This window comes from Triturus cristatus, chromosome 4_1 (genome assembly GCF_964204655.1).
Source record: "Triturus cristatus chromosome 4_1, aTriCri1.1, whole genome shotgun sequence".
Lineage (NCBI taxonomy): Eukaryota > Metazoa > Chordata > Amphibia > Caudata > Salamandridae > Triturus > Triturus cristatus.
In genome coordinates this window covers 128,961,010-128,980,260 of record NC_140585.1, presented here as the reverse complement: position 1 = coordinate 128,980,260, position 19,251 = coordinate 128,961,010, and the positions used below count along the sequence as shown (strand labels likewise).

The window sequence follows — 19,251 nt, the reverse complement described above, 5'->3', positions numbered from 1 at the left end:
TCTACTACTGGAGTGCTGTGTGCGGAGACATAGACCTCATCCCCTTATGGAGGCTGCGGCTCGAGGCGTTGGGTGACCCGGGAGACCGCACAGACACGATGGAAGCCCTGCCAGGCTTCTCTGCAACGAACTGGAAGACCGCCCAGACACACGGTGGCAGTTCGGGGGGAAAGCCTAGGCAAGACCTATGGGACCAGAGAGAAACTAGAACAAGAACTGGGGAGGGGGAGGCGCGCCGTGTGGGATTACAGAGACAAGCGTTGGGCCCTGCGGCGGGAGATGCGGCCCTGGCAGAGGCGCGTAGGAGAGTGGCGGCCCTGGCAGAGGCGCGTAGGAGAGTGGCGGCCCTGGCAGAGGCGCGTAGGAGAGTGGCGGCCCCGGGACACACTGGACTCGTGTCCGAAAGGACCGTAGGCGGCGTCCCCCCAGAGAAGGCAATAAACCAGGCTGCATGCTGGCCCGGCTGCTCAAACACGAACGTGCCCTGCCCATGATCTTCACCCTCCGCAGGCCGGACGGTGCGCTACCCATGGGTTTAACCTGCTCCTGCATGACCAGCTGACCAGGGTGTATGCGTTGAGGGTTTTTGGGCTCAGATTGACATTGCCAGGTTGACGGAGGCCCAAGTGGACAGACTGGAGGAACGAGGTGAGGCTCTTCGGGATGTGGCCAGAGTGAAATGTCCGGGACCTGACGTCTCCGTTGAATACTTCCAAGCATACGCTGCCTCTCTGCACTTCTTGAAACTTTACAGGAGGAACCGAAGTCGATAAATTACTGGCTCATATGCAGAAAGCCCTACTAATTATGCCCCCTAAACCAGCCAAAGACCCTGCTGACCATGGGTCTGATAGACCCCTATCGATGCTTAACATCGACGTCAAATTATTAGCCACGGTCCTAGCGCTGCGTCTATGACAGGTGGGCCCGCATCTGGTCTGTGAGAATCAATGGGACTTTATGCTTGGACGAGGTACACACATGAAGCTGAGAACACTATCTCACGTGATGCACGAAACGCGTACCACAGGCATACGAGATGCACTAGTAGCCTTAGACATAGAGAAGGCGTTCGACACCCTGTCCTGGACGTATCTCTGGGAGGCTCTCTGACGTTGGTGCAGCTCCTGTATACGGCGCCAAGTGCGATGTTGCGCTTGGGTAGTTTGAGAGGGGTACATGCAGGTCCGGCTTTAGCGTTGGTGGTGCCCAGTGCGAGAATGTTTGTTGGTGCCCCGCAATGACCACCTCTGCCATGGATTCCCTTACTACCCCCCTCTAACAGTGCCCCTCAACTCTCCATAACTGCTCGCTGTAAGATGCCTTTAATTCGTTTTATAGTGCCGCCACCACTCATACCAGTGCAGGGTGTCAGAGCACTTTACATCACACAAACTACATACAGACAGTCAATCATAGGTGTGTAAATCAGTGTATAGGAAATGTTATAAGACAAAGGACTTTAAGGTGTAGGAGTCATCCATACTGCTAGGCAAAATAGTTTAAGAGTGCTTGGTCTGAAGAGCACAAACGAAGAATTTAAAACATGGCTGGGGGTTCTCTTTAATAATCAGAATTGATTTCTATCCAAATGAACCCTTTTTTCCAAAATTAGTATAACGACAGACTAGGGAAAAAATCACAACGCTCTAATCTAAACCTTGCAGTTTGCATGCAGCTCTTTGATGACACGTAAACGCTCACTGTTCTATGTTAGGATTATAACTTATAAACTTCAAGTAACATTAGGGTCTCTCAGACAAAAGCAGTGACCCACTGACCTATTTACATTATATGCACTGTATGATCTGAATAGTACATGTTCTTTGCAGCAGGCACATTAACCCTTAGCGCTACCTTATTATGAGTCAAAAGTTCCACCAGACAGACCTCTCTCTAGGAAGAACATTAATAACCACAGTTATCTTCACATTTTTAGTGTTGCCTGAAAATAGCTGGAGGCCATGAACGCAGCAGCAGGTGCCTTTAAAACCATAATATACCTGCAAACACGATGCTCCCACCTGAAGTCAGCGCCCGGTGCGGTTGCACCGCCGTAGAGCCGGCCCTGGGTACGGAACAGGGCGGGCCATTGCCATCGCTAACGAGCCACTGGCGATACACCTTAGTGCCGCATTGAGAGCCTGGGGAATACGGGTGGGCGATAAGACCCATGTTGTGTCTATGTATGCCGATGATCCGCTGATTTATGTGATGGACCCTGAGCTCTCAGTGCCTCTCCTCTTATGACTGATGGCACACTTTGGATTGGTATCCGGCTCTGCATTAATCGCCATAAGATAGTGCTGTTCTCTTTGTCTGTATCGGCTGATGTGGACGCATATATCGCATGACCGCTGCCTACAGTATGATTTGAACATGGGAAGGATGTCAGACGTCCTCACAGCCTCTGTTCGGTTCTGGATCACGCTGCCACGGTCAGTGATAGGTAGGGTGACCCTAAGCAAAATGGACCTCTTACCGCACTGCCTTGATGTGATGCAAAACTTGTTCTGTATTCTGCCAACTACACCGCTTCGGCAGATTGATGGGTCATTCGTGAAACTGATCTGGGCGGGGAAAAGGTTCGGGTTCTTCCTCGAGGTCCTGAAACTGGATCTTGGTATCCAGACCCAAACAATACTTCATGGCAGGACTGTTGCAGTGTGCCGCTCTATGGTGTAACGACAGGCCTCAGTGGGAGAAGACATTACTACTGGCTTGACCAAACTGGCTGAGCTTCCCAAGCTGCTCATGTGTGGACGAAGACTCCTGGCGGGACTCTCTTTATTGTCATACAAGTGGCTCAGGCATGGGAAAAAGCTGTCAAACAAGTTCTGTGATGGGTGTCTTATGCCAAGCTTCTCCCAATTTAGTGGCTGCGCCTCTTCCTGCATATCCGTTACTCCATGGATGTTACTAAATGGATGGAGGTGGTTTCCAGAGGGCGGGAGACCTTTTTCTAAACTGCACCTTTATGTTGGTAGAGGAGGTTGAAATTCACTACAGCATAGATTGGGGCCGATTTTTGCACTACGCGAGCATATCCTGTAGGACCTGTAAGTTTTGGACGCATTCCCGGAAGAGCAGGGTGAGTCCCAAGTCTTGCAGGTGAACTTAGATCCCGTCACCTCCGAATGTATTATCTGCCGGCTAAATGCTGCCCTCAAGAGCGAAAGGCAGATGAATGTTGCACCCAGTCATGCTGCATGGAATGCGGAGCTGGAGACCCGCCCTCACAGATAGCGAATACAACTGGGCACTGGCACAAGTCTGTGACGTAGCCGGCAATGCCCGATTCAAACTGGTACATTTTTATTACATACATAGAGCTTACATGACACCATGGGGCCTTTAGAGGATCTATCTGATGCATCCGGCGAGCTGCACTCGGTGCGGGTCACTCCAGGCAGATTTTGGACATGTTGCATGGGATTGCATGCAGATACAGGAGGCCTGGGGTGAGGTACTACAGGAGGTGCTACAGGAGGTGCGTAGAGTGAGAAAGGTGACTGCAGAACAGATGGCCCGACACTACCCGTTGGGACTGATGCCTCTTTCCAAGAAGGGGAAAAAGGCAGCACAGATTCGACCAGTTGGGACTAGTCCTGGTGAGACGGCGCATAGCCATAAATTGGGCTAGCTAGACCCCTCTGACTGTGTCCAAATGGCTCTCAGACTTCCTGGAGTGAGCAGCAGCAGAAGACTGTAGGTTTCGGAAGGTCCACACTGATGACAACGCAGAGCGTGACCTTGAGATCTGGGGAAACATATTGGGCAGGTTGGGTAATCAGGGCACGGACTGGGGTGACTCTTCAGACCAGGACGCATCAACGCCAGACGATGCAGATTCCTCTGTGTTGTCCGGAACTGTGACCGAGCTGAATGAACAGGCACCCTCCTCCCAAGCTTCCCATTTCCATCCACCACCACCAGTGGGTCCCCTTAAGGGTTACGGATGGTTCCCCTCTGCTCGGTAATCTTTCTAAGGCACTGCAGTGAGTGTGTCTGTCTGATGTTGGTCTCTTGTTCCCTGGACTCCACCTAGGACCTCATCCCCCCGCCACCACCAACATTTTTATTGACTTTCACGCTAATGTCGAGATGATGCATGATAACACGTTACGGCACTGTTTTTGGTGTGGAGTATATTCCATTGAAAATTGAATAAAGAGATTTTCACACAAAAAAACATACCCAGATCAATACTCCTGGAAGAAGGAAAGTGATAGAACAAAGACAGAACATCCAAACAAGATCTGCTCCCACAATCCTACTGGAATGCGTTCATGCAGCATCCGTAAGACAGCAGCGTTCCCGGATATTGATCAATAGAGCAACTTTACCCAGAGAGATCAGCGCGCGGTGAATGTCGTTCATCAGGTTCCCACACAGCTCCCTCTGCCATTCTTGTAAACGACCCCAATCCTCTTCGGAGAAGCAGCCAGAAGCGTCGCGGAAGGGAATCTGTGCCTGGAACAAAGACCACATTATGTTGCTTTCTTGGCCTATATACTCGGTGTATTTCTAGAAAACAGCGGCCATGAATTCATCTTATATACATTGAACTTAATGTTAATTTTCCACCAAATTTTGTCCTCTTCTCTTTTCATTAAAGCAGAGATGGATGCGCTTAATTCTGTTTCTGAAAGTAAAAGAGGTGCAATGAGTAAACTGGCACAGACGGGCTGAAGACCCCTTGAAAAAAGAAGAAGTCGATTAAGTAATACATTTTAATACTCAGTGCCTGATTACAAGAGGTTTGTTAAAGGACAGCCCCTTCACAAGCTCCTATTTGCACAGGGATTGCAGCAATAAGCAATGAGATGTGTATTGCTTGCAACAATTACAGGGTTTGATAAAGCGTTGCTCTGTTAAGGTTTGCAGATGAACTCTGCAGGAAAGCAATAGGGAAACTCTCCTGCTATTTATCTGGGCTTGTTATTGTATGTGTGTAAGTTTGTATGTATGTGGTACTTGTACAGTACCAGAAGGCAGCGGAGTGCTGCACACGGTCAAAGGCAAGCATAAAGCCAAAAAGTAATAAGAGCTGTAGCTACTTTGTGGTTTGTTACTATATTGTGATGTACTGTTTACAAGCTTCACCTTCAACTCTTTCCTAAATTGGAGCAGCCTTTGGCCGGACCTAATGGATACATGAATGTGGTTCAACATCCTTGGTGCAGAGATGGCAAAGGACTGCTTTCTTGGTTTTGCCTTTTTTGCACTACTTCGACTTTATTCACACAAAAACAGACAGTTGGGTATAGAACACTGATGCAGCACCAGTTTAGAAAATTATACCATTATATTTACAACAAATCTATGAATCTGTGTGCAGGTCCCGAAACCACCCCCTGCCCAAGGGCGCTACCTTAAAACAGGAAACAGTCAAAACAACAATAGATCAGAACCACACCACCTTTCTTGACATATATGCAAGAAATCCTAAATGTCCATATCATTCCAGTCGAAACCAATTGTTGCGAGAGATGTCAATTGTCCCAACAGATGATTTATAATTTCTTTTATTTTCAATCAAAAGTCATCAGCCAACGCGTTTCGTCCTAATCTACTAGGACTTCTTCCTTGTAGCGTAAATGCGAAATGAAAACGATTGTCCGATGTAAAGTAACCGATAATCTCATATAACCGATGTTTCTTAGCTATTTCATGTATCAGCATAATCAGATTGATCCATAATAATGTCAAGGGTGGCTTCTTTCCAGTCCCAAAAACAAAGGTGTTCCGGTATGATGGCCAGCGACAACAAACACATGCAGCGTGTACCAAAACAGTCCTTAGTGCACACGTTGGTGGGTATTCTCCACCCAGACAAACGGTCCTGTAGCCGTACCGCACTGCGACGTAACTCAATTCTCCAAGATGTACATGAAATAGCTAAGAAACATCGGTTATATGAGATTATCGGTTACTTTACATCGGACGATCGCTACAAGGAAAATACAATTGCCCTGAAGAAGTCGTAGTAGATTAGGACGAAACGCATTGGCTGATGGCTTTTGATTGAAAATAAAACAAATTATAAATCATCTGTTGAGACAATTGACGTCTCTCACACTAATTGGTTCGACTGGAATGATTTGGACATTTAAGATTTCTTGCATATATGTCAAGAAAGGTGGTGCGGTTCCAATCTATTGTTGTTTTTACTACTTAGACTTTAGTTTGATGGTGTGCAGGCTGCGGGTGTGCCAAGAGACGCCAGAGAGGGTGAGCTTGTCTGCAAAATAAGCAGGGGTGTTATTCATAATGGCTTTGTAAAGGATGCATCCGGTTTGAAGATGCTGCAGGCCGGCAAGTGAAGCCAATGTAATTCCATATGACGAGCCTGATAAGGTATTTGTAGAGCGTGCTATCAACAGTGAGGGTATCACAGCCTTATGTAGGTGCTGGAGCCTAATCTGTCTATAGCGGGGTTACTTAAAGAGACAAGTCTTCAGCCTATTACGGAACTCAAGAAGCGAGAAATAGGCTCAGATGTGATGAGGTAAGTCATTCCGGGCTTTAGAAGCAATGTGCGAGATGGCCCGGCCTCTGGCTTTGTTTCTGTATATGCGTGGGATATGTGGGAGTAGGAGTCGGAAAGAGTGGAGGTATCTGTGTTGGCAGAAGGGGATGCTACTGTTAAGATAAGCGTGGCCAAAGTTGTGTAGTGCTTTAAATGTATGTGTAAGGAGTCTGAAGTGACAGCATATGTGTGTAGGGAGCCAGTGGAGCTCCATGAGGTGTCGTGTGTGTGGGAGTTTGAGTATCATTCTTGCTGCTGAGTTCTGGATCGATCGAAGCCTTCTGGTTGGTTGCTTGTAGATTTTGGCAGTGATGATGTTTTTGCATTGTAGATTGCTGGTGACGAGGGCGTGGGTGGCGGTCTTCCGAAGGTCTTCCTGGTGTGGTCGGAGAGCCACTTGAAGATCTTCATTAACATTTTCAAGGTGTGGAAGTACAATGCAGTGAATCCATTGACTTGGCTCTTTCTGTCCAGTTTGTTGTCTATGAGGATCCAGAGGTTCCCTGGAGCAGGTGCTGTGTGAGGATGTAGGTATAGTTCGGCAGGTCACAAGTTTGAATTCCAAGGTGAGGTGCTGCGGCCGAAAATTACTACGTCTGTATTGTCGGTGTTGAGCTTCAGATTGTTGGACTTCATCCATTCGCCATGCAGGTGGTGAACTTGTTTCTTCTCCTGTCTGAGAGGAGATTATCAGTAGCATGTCGTCGGCGTAGGAGAGGATGTTGATGTGCGCTCGGATCACATTGTCCAGTGGGTTCATGTATGTGTTGAAAAGCTTGGGGCTGAGGGAAGAGCCTTGCACTACTCCACAGATTAGCTTGCAAGTTACGAGGAATACTGTGCCAGGCTGACTGTTTGTGTTTTCTTAGTTTAATAGGAGCTGATCTAGTGCAGGACGGGTCCTTGGATGCTAATGTCATGCAGGTGCTTAATGAGGCTCAATTCGCACAAGTCGGTCCTCGTACCCCTTCACCCCTCCCGGGAATGCTTCGACTGGCAGTCCACAATTCCCCTCCGCCGGCTGTCCTTCAAGTATCTGGGCATCGGGGTCTCCCTCCTCCCGGAATTGAGCTGGGCGCTCAACGTGGCCCCTTTGGTCAAGAGAGCCAAGGCGGACCTTACTCGGTGGCATTCTCTCCCGCTGAACCCGCTGGGGAGAGTGGCGCTCTACAAAATGATGATCCTCCCCCGGTTTCTGTATATTTTGCAGAACACTCCGGTGTCCTTTCCGAGGTCGTGGTTTCGTGAGTTGGACGGGATGGCCACCAGGTTCCTCTGGGGTGGGAAGAGGCCACGGTTGGCCTTGCCGATCTGCCGCATCCCCACCTTTGATGGGGGGCTGGGCATGACCAACCTCTACCTTTACTATCTGGCCACCCGGCTTCTGGTCATTCATGACTGGTTTGGGGGGGGATGGTCTGATCCGGCCTACAGGGTGGAACTGGAGGCCTTGGGTCTCCCCAGTGTTCAGGACCGCATGTACGGCGCCCCGATTCCCACCTCCTGCCCCGATATCACCAAGGCGGTCTTCCTGGCTTGGCGGGCAGCACTCCGCCACACCGGATGGACCGGGAAGCTGACGCGCGCCACCCCTCTCTGGCATGGGACATGGTTGCGGGAGGTTGCGGGGTTGGAGGGTTTTGACCCGTGGGACTTGCTCGGCATCTCCCAGTTGGGAGATGTATGGCGGGGGGCGCGCATGTGCTCGTACTCGGAACTGCAGGCGCGTTTTTCTCTCCACCCATCCCAATTCTATAGGTACCTTCAATTGAGACACGCCATAAGGGCCCACACCCCGCTTGACATCCGGCTGCCGGACCATAGCCCCCCGGAGGCGCAAGTCCTGATGGGTAACCTAGGAAGGGGAGGCATATCCAGAATATATCGTTCCCTCGTTAACAATACCCCTGTGCCCCAGGAGAATCTGAAGGAGCGCTGGGAGGAATGGGTGGGTCCTCTGGACGAGATCGATTGGCGGGAAGCCCTTATGGCTCCCAGGCTAGTGACGGCCTCCGCCAAACTTCGGCTCATTCAAATCTACTACCTGCACACGGCCTACCTTACACCAGCGCGCCTGCGCCGCGCGGGCCTCTCCACAGACGCAGCTTGCCCTCGCTGTAGCTTTGACCCGGCTGACTTCCTCCATATGGTATGGTCCTGCCCGGAACTGGAGGGGTATTGGCGTGGTATAGAGACTGACTTGACGGAGGTCCTGGGGTGGGAGGTACCGCACGACCCCAAACACACCCTACTGGGTATCACCGATGGCCTGGACGGCACGCGCGCCGAAAAAGTGTTTCTCATGACAGCGTTAATGGTGGCAAAAAGGGACATTGCGGCAGCATGGAAACAGCCGCAACCGCCTAGTCTGACCAGGTGGAGCGCGGGGGTGGACTGGTGTGCGGCGCAGGAGCGGACTCTTTACCAGGCTCGGGGCTGCCACAAAAAATATCGCAGGGTTTGGGGGAAATGGTTAGGGAATGTATTGTGATTGGTAGGGTGGGGTGGGGCGTAAGGGGGGGGTGGTTCGGGGGTGGGGGGGCGGTGAAGGGGACTGATTCCCAGATGGGATTAATGTACAAGGTTGATCTGAAAGGCTCACTGTTTTTTGTTGCACGAGAAAACAATAAAAACTTGTTTATCAAAAAAAAAAAAAAATGAGGCTAGGGTGTGAGATGGTGTAGAGAGCTGCCGAGAGATCCAGGAAGATGAGCTTTGCCAATTCCCCTCTTGTCTACGATCATGCGGATGACGTCTGTGGCGGCGATGAGTGCCGCTTCCATCTTGTGGTTGGGTTTAAAACTAGATTGAGTGGTGTCAAAGAGTTGATGGTTGTTGAGGTGGTAGGTGCGGAATAGATTGATTAGCTTCTCTAAGACCTTCACTGGGTATGGTAGGAGGGAGATGGGCCTATGGTTGGAGAGTGTGGCTGGGCGTGCGGATGGCTTCTTGAGCATGGGAGTGATGGTTTCTAGATATCCGGGATATCAGCTGAGTCGGTGAAGGTGCTGAGGCTGGTAGTTAGAGCTTCTCTGTTAGGAAAGAGTCATTTGGTGAGGGTGTGGTGTGGTCTGTGCAGGGGTTGACGGGAGCACATTTGTATTGTCCTGATGATAGCATTTGTTTCGTCTGAGTGATGGTGGTCCAGGGGGTTAGTGTCTACTCCCCTGTCTCTGTGGGGAATTGGGTGGCCTGGGTGAAGGAGTCTGGTTGCCGGCCAAATTTTCCATAGTTGGGGGCAATTTTGTTGCTGAAAAAAGTCAAGGAGTTTGTCGCAGAGGTCTTGTGAGGGAGTTCAGCTGGAGACAGCTGGCAGGATGGTGTACTCCTTGACAGTGGTGAAAATCTCCTAACTCTTGTTTGTGCAGGCGTCGATATGGTCTGTGATAGTTGTATTTTTTCTATCCGGATCAGCTAGTGGTAGGGTCTTAGGGTGGATTTTAAGCTGTTTCGGTCTGGGTTTTGCCGTGATGCCTTTCTGTTTAAGAGCGCCAGAAAGTTGGCCCAGGATGTTAACTATTTGTTGAAGTTTCTTTTGGCAGTAGGTAGGCTGCTGGCATGGACGGGCGTGCTGAGTACTGTGGTCCAGTCGGTTTCTGTGATTTTGTTCAAGCTCCAGTGGGCAGTTCTGATGGTGTGACGTTTCGGGTATTGTGGGACGTGAATGCTGCAGATGATGTATGTGTTGTCTGTCCAGGTCAATGCTACTGTCTTTTTGACTGTGAGGTTGCTGAGGGCGGTGTAAATTAGGTCCAGGAGATGACCAGCGGCATGGGTCAGTCTGGTAACATGCTAGGTAACCTCTAGGTTTTGAGGGTCTCTAGGAGAGCCATGGAGTATGGGTCAGTGAGGTCTTCTAGGTGAAAGTTGAGCTCTCCGAAGAGGAGGAGGAGTATGAATGTGCTGGCATCCATGATGAGTGGCGCAATGAAGTCTGTTAAGTCGCTCGTGTAGTTGCAGCGGGATCCCGGAGATCTTCACAAAAGGGTTTCTCATAGGCCGAAGTTGACTGTGGCATGAAGATTGAAAGTGAGATGCTCAATGTAGCTGGTGGTGGGGTCCATGGTGATGAAGCAGATGATTGTGTCCTTGAGAATGATGGAGACTCTGCCTCCAGGCTTGTTCTGGAGGTCCTCCATAATCTTATAGTCGTCATAAATTGCTGTGGAAATATCTGGTGCTAAGGTGGGTTGGGTTCACTCAAATTTCCTTAGAAAAAAAGAACGTTCATGGAGTAGGTCCCAGATCTCTGTAGCATGCTTGGTGAGTGGAGGAGTGTAGAGGCTGATGCAATGATATAACTTTATGTTGCGTGGAGAGCCTCAAGTATCATGACCCTACACACATTGCAGGACATACCCTGGATCCAATCGTCACCACCAATGACAGAATCACCTACATCTTTGCCTCACCACTTACATGGACTGGCAACTTCATAATAAACTTCGAAATCACCGCACTGCAAGACAATGCACCCACAAGCAGCAACAGTAAAAGAGTCAGACTCGCTCAGCACCCCCTAAACAGACCAACCCAACAACACCAACAATCTCAACAAGGACATCACCAACTTCAACGAATGGATCAAAAACTGCCCGACTCTCTTGTGCCAATCAAAAGCAACAAACAAAGAAGAACCAAGAAACAAGCCAGCTGGTATACAAAGGACCTCTGAGAATCCAAATGCTACTACAAGCAGCTAGAAAGAAAATGGAGAACCAATCATAACGCCAACGCCAGAAACATCTACAAGTCCCCAATCAGAAGCTACCACCAACTTCTGACTGTCACCAAAAGAAGGCCACTAATCGAACAAATACAGGCGAGCTCCAGCAGCTGCATGGAGATCTTCACAATCGTCAAAAAGTTCACCACCCCAGAGGCCATAGCCAACACCATCACTCCTTCACAGGAACTCTGTGACAAGTTATCAAACTTCCTCCACAGTGAAATAGAAAAGCTCTACAGCAACTTCGAACAACAATCAGACACCAAATATTGTATCATCAACCTGACCACTACAAACCAAGACGAACACCTGACTGAATGGAAAACTCTCACTGTAGAAGACACTGCAGGGATCATGAAAACAGTACACTCCAGTGCATCTATGGACCCATGCCCCCACCACATCTACAACATGGGAGGACCACCAATCAGCAGTGTCCTTAATCACATTATCAACACCTCCATCAAATCTACCACCTTCCCAGAAGTCTGGAAACATGCAGCAGTCAATGCTCTCCTCTAAAAACCATTGGCCGACCTCAGTGAAGTGAGCAACTTCCATCAATCTCTCTGCTTCCTTACACAGCCAAAGTGAAGGAGAAGGCCCTCAACAGACATCTTACCAGCCACCTCGAATACTGTAAGGTACTAGACGACACCCAGTCAGGATTTTGGAGCAACCACAGTACAGAAACAGCACTCTTCTTGGCCATGGACGACATCTGCGCTATACTGGAATGGGGAAAAGCTGCAGCCCTCATCCTACTCGAACTCTCCGAAGTCTTCGATACAGTCTCCAACCACACCATTGTCAAAACCCTCCACAAGATAGGCATCCAAGGACCGGCCCTCAACCACATAGGATCCTTTCTCACAAGAAGAACACAGCAATTCATACTACCGCCATACACATCGGAGTCGAAGGAGTTGATCTGTGGAGTTCCTTAGGGTTTTTCACACAACCCAACCTTGTTTAACATGTACCCGACCCCGCTTACCATCATATTGTTTCCCAATGACACCTAACATATCCTCTCGCTGACAGACAATCCCACCCCCACTAAAACCAACTTCTCCAACGGCACGATCAATGTAGCAGACAGGATGAGATCTAACTGCCAGAAACTCAACTCTGACAAGATGGAACTTCTGATCTTTGGGAACAAGAACTCTCCATACAACTCCAGCTGGTGGTCTTCAGAGCTTGGACCAACTCCCACTCCGATGGACCATGGCAGAAACATAGGAATTATCCTGGATGACAAGCTCAATATGATAGCGCCGATTAATGTGGTCAGCTCCTCTTGCTTCCACATTCTCCACATACCCACAAGATATTCAAACGGCTACCTCTGAACATCAGTCATACCATCACTCAAGCCCCCATCACTAGCAGATTAGACTACGGTAACGCACTCTACTCCAGGATCTCAAACCATCTCTTAAACTGCCTCCAGATCATCCAGAACAGCACAGAGAGAAGTATCCTTGACCTCCCACGACGCACCCACATCTTACCACACCTCAGAGAGCTCAACTGGCACCCCATCCACAAATGCAGCCAACACAAAATCCTCAAGCTCGAATACAAAGCAATGCACAACATCAGACCCGCATACTGAACAAAAGCCTGCACTTCCACCAACCTGCCAGAAACCTGTGCTCAGCCACACTCTCACTCGCACACACCCCTTGCTTTCACAAGAGCAGGAGAGGGGGTCAGGCATTCTCCTGCGTTGTACACAAGACCTGGACCAAACTCCCCCAATACACCAGGGCCTCCTCCTCCTCACTTCTTGAATTCTGCAAGAAGCTGTAGACCTGACTCGTTGAACTATTTCTGCAGGGTTGGACACCCATCACCTTAGTCTCACGCCTATATGCCTGCTCCAGCACCTTGATACACTAATGGGTGATTAGCTGAGCTATACAAATCTACATAACATAACTTGGAAAGTCGCGATGAATAAAGAGACCTGCTCCTCAAAGAGTAAAGTGTGCTCTTTCAGCAACACTTGCATTCCTGAGGGAAGACAAGCTGTATGGGAGAATGACTTATTATAATTATGCGCTTACTGACACCATCCGGTGCCGGGGGATCCATTCTCACTCTCCCAATCACCGTTGCTCCAACATAGGTAAGGAAGTGATCTCTGAGCCCAGACACTATGATAATGCCTACACTTAGGGTGACCAACCGTCCGTAAATGTCACGGACCGTCCGTAATTTGGATCTCACGTCCGTTGTCCGTGACGATCCCTTTTACGGACACCTTTTGTCCGTAATTTTAGGCATTGGGGAACATCACTGTTCCCTTGCCAGAAGCCTCAGCACCCTGATGGGGCCCCCATCGCACTCCTCTGAGCACAAGAGCAGCCCCACTCCGCCCATTGTCATTCTGCCTGCGGCTGATTTCCACATTCAGAATGACAATGGGACAGTCTGGGCTCCTACTGCATGTGGAGGGCCTGGTCCTGCCTCCCCCTAGGGCAGGACATTCAGTCAGATGGAAGAAATGAACAAAAACGCCCATGCTGCTAGGTGAGAATCCAGTTCATGAAGAGGTGGTGAAACAAGTTTAAAAAAAGGGTTATGGGTCTTTCACTGTCTTATCATTTTAAAAATGACGCATTTTCAATGTTTTATTCAACAGAGCCATGGTTGCTGCTTTTTTTATTTTATGCAACTAGAAACCATTGACAAAGCCAATAGTTCTGGCTTGTAGGTGCAACGCTACTTGTTGTGTTATATATCTGGATGCAATAATAGAAGCAGCGAATTACTAGTCGGGCGGCACACTATGTTAAGCACAGATTTTTAGCTTAAGTGTTTTAAGCCATGCCCTTAATTACATCGAACACCCCCTTTGGAGAGACCCCCCAGTTTTTTCACCCACTTAAAGCCCTGGAAAGACCATCATGTCACAGTGGCACTGTTCATCATGCATGGCTCATGAATTCCACTTGTTCGGATTGTCTGTGTGCAGGGGCATAGTGAGCCCTCCCCCACCCCTTTCTTTAGGAACTACAGCAACGGTGAAGTCCTTGATAGGCCTCTTCGGTCTACAACTCAGCAGACAAAGGCTCAGCTAATAATTAATGTGAAAAGGTGAGTAAGTGAAGGGATGGGTGTAAGGTTGGATGGATTAGTGAAAGGGTGAATGGATGAATGAAAGGGTGAATGAATGGATAATGACAGAAAGGATGGATGGATGAGTGAGAGGATGGATGAGAGAAAAGGAAAATGGATGTATGAGTGTAAGGATAGATGGAGGGATAAAAGGCTGGATGGATGAGTGACAGGGTGGAAGACAGGCGAGTGAATGGGTGGGTGGATGAGTGAACTGTTGGATGGATTGATGAATTGATAAGTCAAAGGGTGAATGGATGGATGGATGAGTGAAAGGGTGGATGTAAGGCTGGATGAGTGAGTGAAAGGGTGGATGGATGAGAGAAATGATGTTTGAATGAGTGAAATGGATGGATGAGAGAAAGGATGGATGGATGAGTGAAAGGATGGATGAGTGATAGGGTCAATGGATGGATTCATGAATGATGAGTAGATGGATGGGTGGATGGATAGCTAAATGAAAGAGGGATGGAGAGAGAAAGGGAGGATGGATGGATGGATAACTGAAAGGGTGGAAGGATGAGTGACTGGGTGGATGAATGAGTAGGTGAAAGGATGGCTGGATGGGTGAAAGGGTATCTGGCCGCCCAAGCACTTTGCAACTCTTTGAATAACTTTTTTATCGAAAAGATCTCCGCCATCAAATCCAGCATTCCTACACGCTCCCCCCACGAGATATCCCCCCCTATGCCTGGAAACCCATGCTCCATTGAGCAACTCCCAGCCATAAGTATACATTCACTTCAGAACCTCATGTCTAAAGTGAAATCTGGTTGACCCACAGACTGCTGCCCTCCGCAGGCTGAAAGATGCCTTCACCAGCCTTCCAGGGCCTGCCCTCTCCCTCTTGAATGAGTCTTTATCTCAGGGCCATGTCCCCAAGGCTTTTAAAGAGGCAATTGTTGTTTCCCTTCTGAAGAATCCAGGGGCTGACCCCCAGATCCTTTCAAATTACTGTCCGATCTCTTTATTCACCGACCTGGCTAAAGTACTGGAAGCCCATGTGACTAAGTGCCTCTCCAACTTCATTGAACAATCCAACTACTTAGACTCACACCAAGCAGGGTTCCGCCCTGCACACTCAACTGAGACAGTAATGCTAGCGGTATTAGATTCCCTGTTACTTGACCTCTCCGCAATCTTTGACACGGTTGACCACAGTATTCTGGTAGACCATGTCAGGCAGGCAGGCATCCAGGGCTCTGCCCTCAGTTGGATTTGTTTCTTCTCACAGAACCGCTCCCAATCCGTCTGCATAGCCCAGATCACGGCATCAAAGTTGGAAACCATGTGAGGGGTTCCGCAGGGCTCCTCGCCCCCCCTTTTGTTGCACCTCTACCTCCTCCCCTGATCCGTTCTCTTAAAGAAAGGAAAGTCACCACTTTTAACTACGCGGATGATCTTCAATTAATGTTCACCATCGACAATTCCCCCCAATTAGCTCTTGAATTTCATTCAACCATGCTGCACATCCGTCACTGGATGGACTGCAATCACTTAAAGCTAAATCCAGGGAAGACTGAACTGGTCCTCACGGGTGGCAGCCACAACCTCTGGGGCCCTCACTCCTGGCCAGTGGATCTAGGCTCCCCCCCCCCATCCCTTCTCCCTCTGTGAAAAGTCTCGGCGTCACATTAAACAACGACCACTTTACCACTCAACAGTCACCTCTGACAATAAAGAATATATTCCTTCCTTCCTAACGTTCAGCCAAGTGTCACCAAAACAAATCAAGGACCTCATTCTAACTATCAAGTCCGGCTCCCCGACAGATCCATGCCTCTCATCGGTTTTAAAACTTTTCCCTGAAATTCTGGCCCCAAACCTCACGGACATCTGCAACGCCATGTTTAACACTGGCAATTACCCAGCCACATGGAAAAACTCCATCATCAAGCCACTAGTGAAAAAGTCGCACCTTGACTCTCTAGATACAAAAAATTACAGACCCATCACAAGCCTTCCTTTTCCCTACCGAAATATTTGAGAAACTAATGAATATACAACTGGCCAACTATATTGAAGACAATAACCTCCTGGACGACACTCTATTCGGTTTCAGGAAAGGCCATGGCACGGAAACAGCCCTCATTAAAGCAGCAGATGAAATTAGATCAAGGGGGAACGGCAGTGTTGGTACTGTTGGACTTGTCAGCGGCCTTTGACACGGTCGATCATTCTACACTGATCGACCGTGTCTCGAACATAGGCATCAAACATAAGGCCAAACAACTACTGACTTCATTCCTCGCCAACCGCACACAACTAGTGAGCCTCGGCAATTACAAATCCCCCCATTTTACCCTCCCGTGTGGTGTGCCGCAAGGCTCATCCTTGAGTCCGACACTTTTTAACATCTATGTGTCGGACATGGCCAGGGTCATCAAAACCCACGGGATGAGTCTTACCTCCTACGCCGATGATACTCAATTGGTGCTAGCAATCCATAAAAATGGAGGAGAAATTGCTGCCAAATTCCAAACTGGCATGATCGCTATTAGCTCCTGGATGGCTAAAAACTGCCTAAAAAGTTGAATTCAGACACGACCGAGGTCTTGATACTCGGCAAGCTCCATCCGGTCTGGTCCCCCATCTGGTGGCCCACTGAACTAGGCCCACCACCTTCCCCGGTGTCTAAGGTTAGAAACCTGGGCGTCCTATTCGACGACAAATTGAACTTCACCTCACACGTCAACTCTATTGTCTCGTCTTCCTTTTACACTCGAAGGCTGATCAAACCACTTTTACCCTTCCTTCCACTTAACGCAGGGAAAACCCTCATCAACACTCTAGTCACCTCCAATATCGACTATTGCAATGGACTTCTGATTAACGCCCAGAAAAAGGTCACCGACAGACTCCAGATGGTGCAGAACTCAGCCGCAAGACTGATAACAGGTACCCCCAAGTACCATCCTATCGCAGCAATAGTACGAAGCCTTCACTGGCTACCCATAACAAGCGGATTAAGTTCAAGGCCCTCTGCCTCGCCTTTAAAGCCATTCATAACAGTGACCAGTCTTTCTGAGGAAAGCCTTATGTGGTTACACCCCCAGCAGAAGCCTCCGCTCCTCAACGGCCAACCTCCTGCACATCCCACGAACACAGAAAGTAGCCTGGGGTGACAGAAGATTCACAGTCGCTACCGCTAAACTGTGGAACACCCTGCCCCAACATATCAAAACATGCCCATCCCTACTTGCGTTTAGGAAGCAGATCAAGGCCTGGCTTTTCAATCAATAGATTATCTAGCTCTGGCCCAACCTCTACCTAGTCTGCAGCGCCGAGACACCCCAGGGTATTTGCGCGCTCTATAAATTGCTTAACTAACTAACTAACCTATCTCTAAAATCCCACGTGGGCTCTGTGATCTCTACCTTTCTTCCAACTACGGAAGATCAGAAAGATCAGTAGGCTACTCACTTGTGAAGCGTTGATACGGGTAGTGTTAGCCATGATCATATCCCATCTAGCCTATGCCAACTCAGTCTATCTTGGTTTGCCACTATTTCTAACTAAACCTCTACAGCTGGTGCAGAATCAAGCGGCCAAACTGATTCACCAGCAACCCAGGTGGCAACATGTCACCCCACTCCTGAGGAAGCTTCACTAGCTCTCTATTCCTCAGCGTTGTGCCTTTAAAGAAGGATGTCTGGTCTTTAAAGCATTACATGGTCAATGCCCCAAATTCATCGAAAACCTTATTCAATGGTACCTTCCCTCACGTAACCTACGCTCGACCCACCTCCATCTCCTGGCAACTCCTGCCTTCAAGTTGAAGCAACAAGGGGGCTGCAGGGTTGCAAATCCAGCACCCAGACTCTGAACTACTTTCCCTTGGATATTAGATCATGTTCTGACCTGCTGAGCTTCAGAAAATCCCTTAAGACATGGCTGATCACCCAAGCATATAAATAAACTCCAACTGGGCTCAGTTAGTCCTAGATACAGCGCCATGAAGCCGACCAGTGTCCGTGCGCTTTAGAAGAATTTTATAACATAACATAACATGGCTGGATGAGTGAATGGATGGATGAGAGGAAGAGTGGATGGGTGAGTGTACGGAGGGATAAGGTGAAAGGATGAATGGAGGGATGGATGAGTGAAAGGGTGGATGGAGGGATGGATGAGTGGAATGGTGGATGGATGGAAGGATAGATGATGGATAGGTTTGCAAATGGTTGAATATTGATATGGATGGGCACACAGATGGAAGGAGAGAATGAATGGTGAAAGATTGAATGATGGATGAAAGAACGATTGCACCTTGTAACCCCCATTATCTTAAGTACATTTCCAATAGATTGACTTTCACATTTATGAGTCATTGTCTGTATATAATATGTGTGTGATGTAACGCACTCTGACACCCTGTCCTACTTACTTGGGATGAGTAGCACTATAAAAGAAATTAAATACCCGTGAGAGAGGATCTAGGTGAAGAGGAGGGTCACCATTGGAGGGTGGTAGCGAGGCCAGACTGGCCATCGGGCGTTTCTCTTGGAGGCTGTAAAAGTGGGCGTGGGGGGAAGCGAGGCGGTTTTGTTACCACAAAAAGACCTGAACATTTGCTCAAAGTTGCATTCATTCTGAAAAACCATGAAGTGCACAATTGTCTTAACCGAATATAAACTTATTTTCACTTGTACTTCAGTGGTTGTCTATTTACTTCGTATTTACTATTGCACAACCTCTTCTGAGGTGTCTGTAAAATGTACCTTTTGTCCTGAATTTTGACCTCCTGCCTTGAATTTTTGTCCTGACTTTTGACCTGAATGTTTACACTCACCGTCCTGAATTTGCACCCATGCCAGCTGGTCACCCGACCTACACTGGTGGAAGTCGATGCCCGGCACGGACT

At 48.7% G+C, this 19,251-nt stretch overlaps 1 protein-coding gene across 1 annotated transcript in view; it reads right to left on the bottom strand.

Annotated features, from left to right (window-relative positions):
• The window catches only part of LOC146847632 (uncharacterized), a 141,444-nt gene that overhangs the window by 118,009 nt on the left and 4,184 nt on the right, over nt 1–19,251 (bottom strand). Inside the window, exon 2 of the mRNA XM_085651768.1 lies at nt 4,347–4,473. Within this exon, the coding sequence (XP_085507894.1) occupies nt 4,347–4,473 (127 nt within the window). The remainder of the gene's footprint in view (nt 1–4,346; nt 4,474–19,251) is intronic.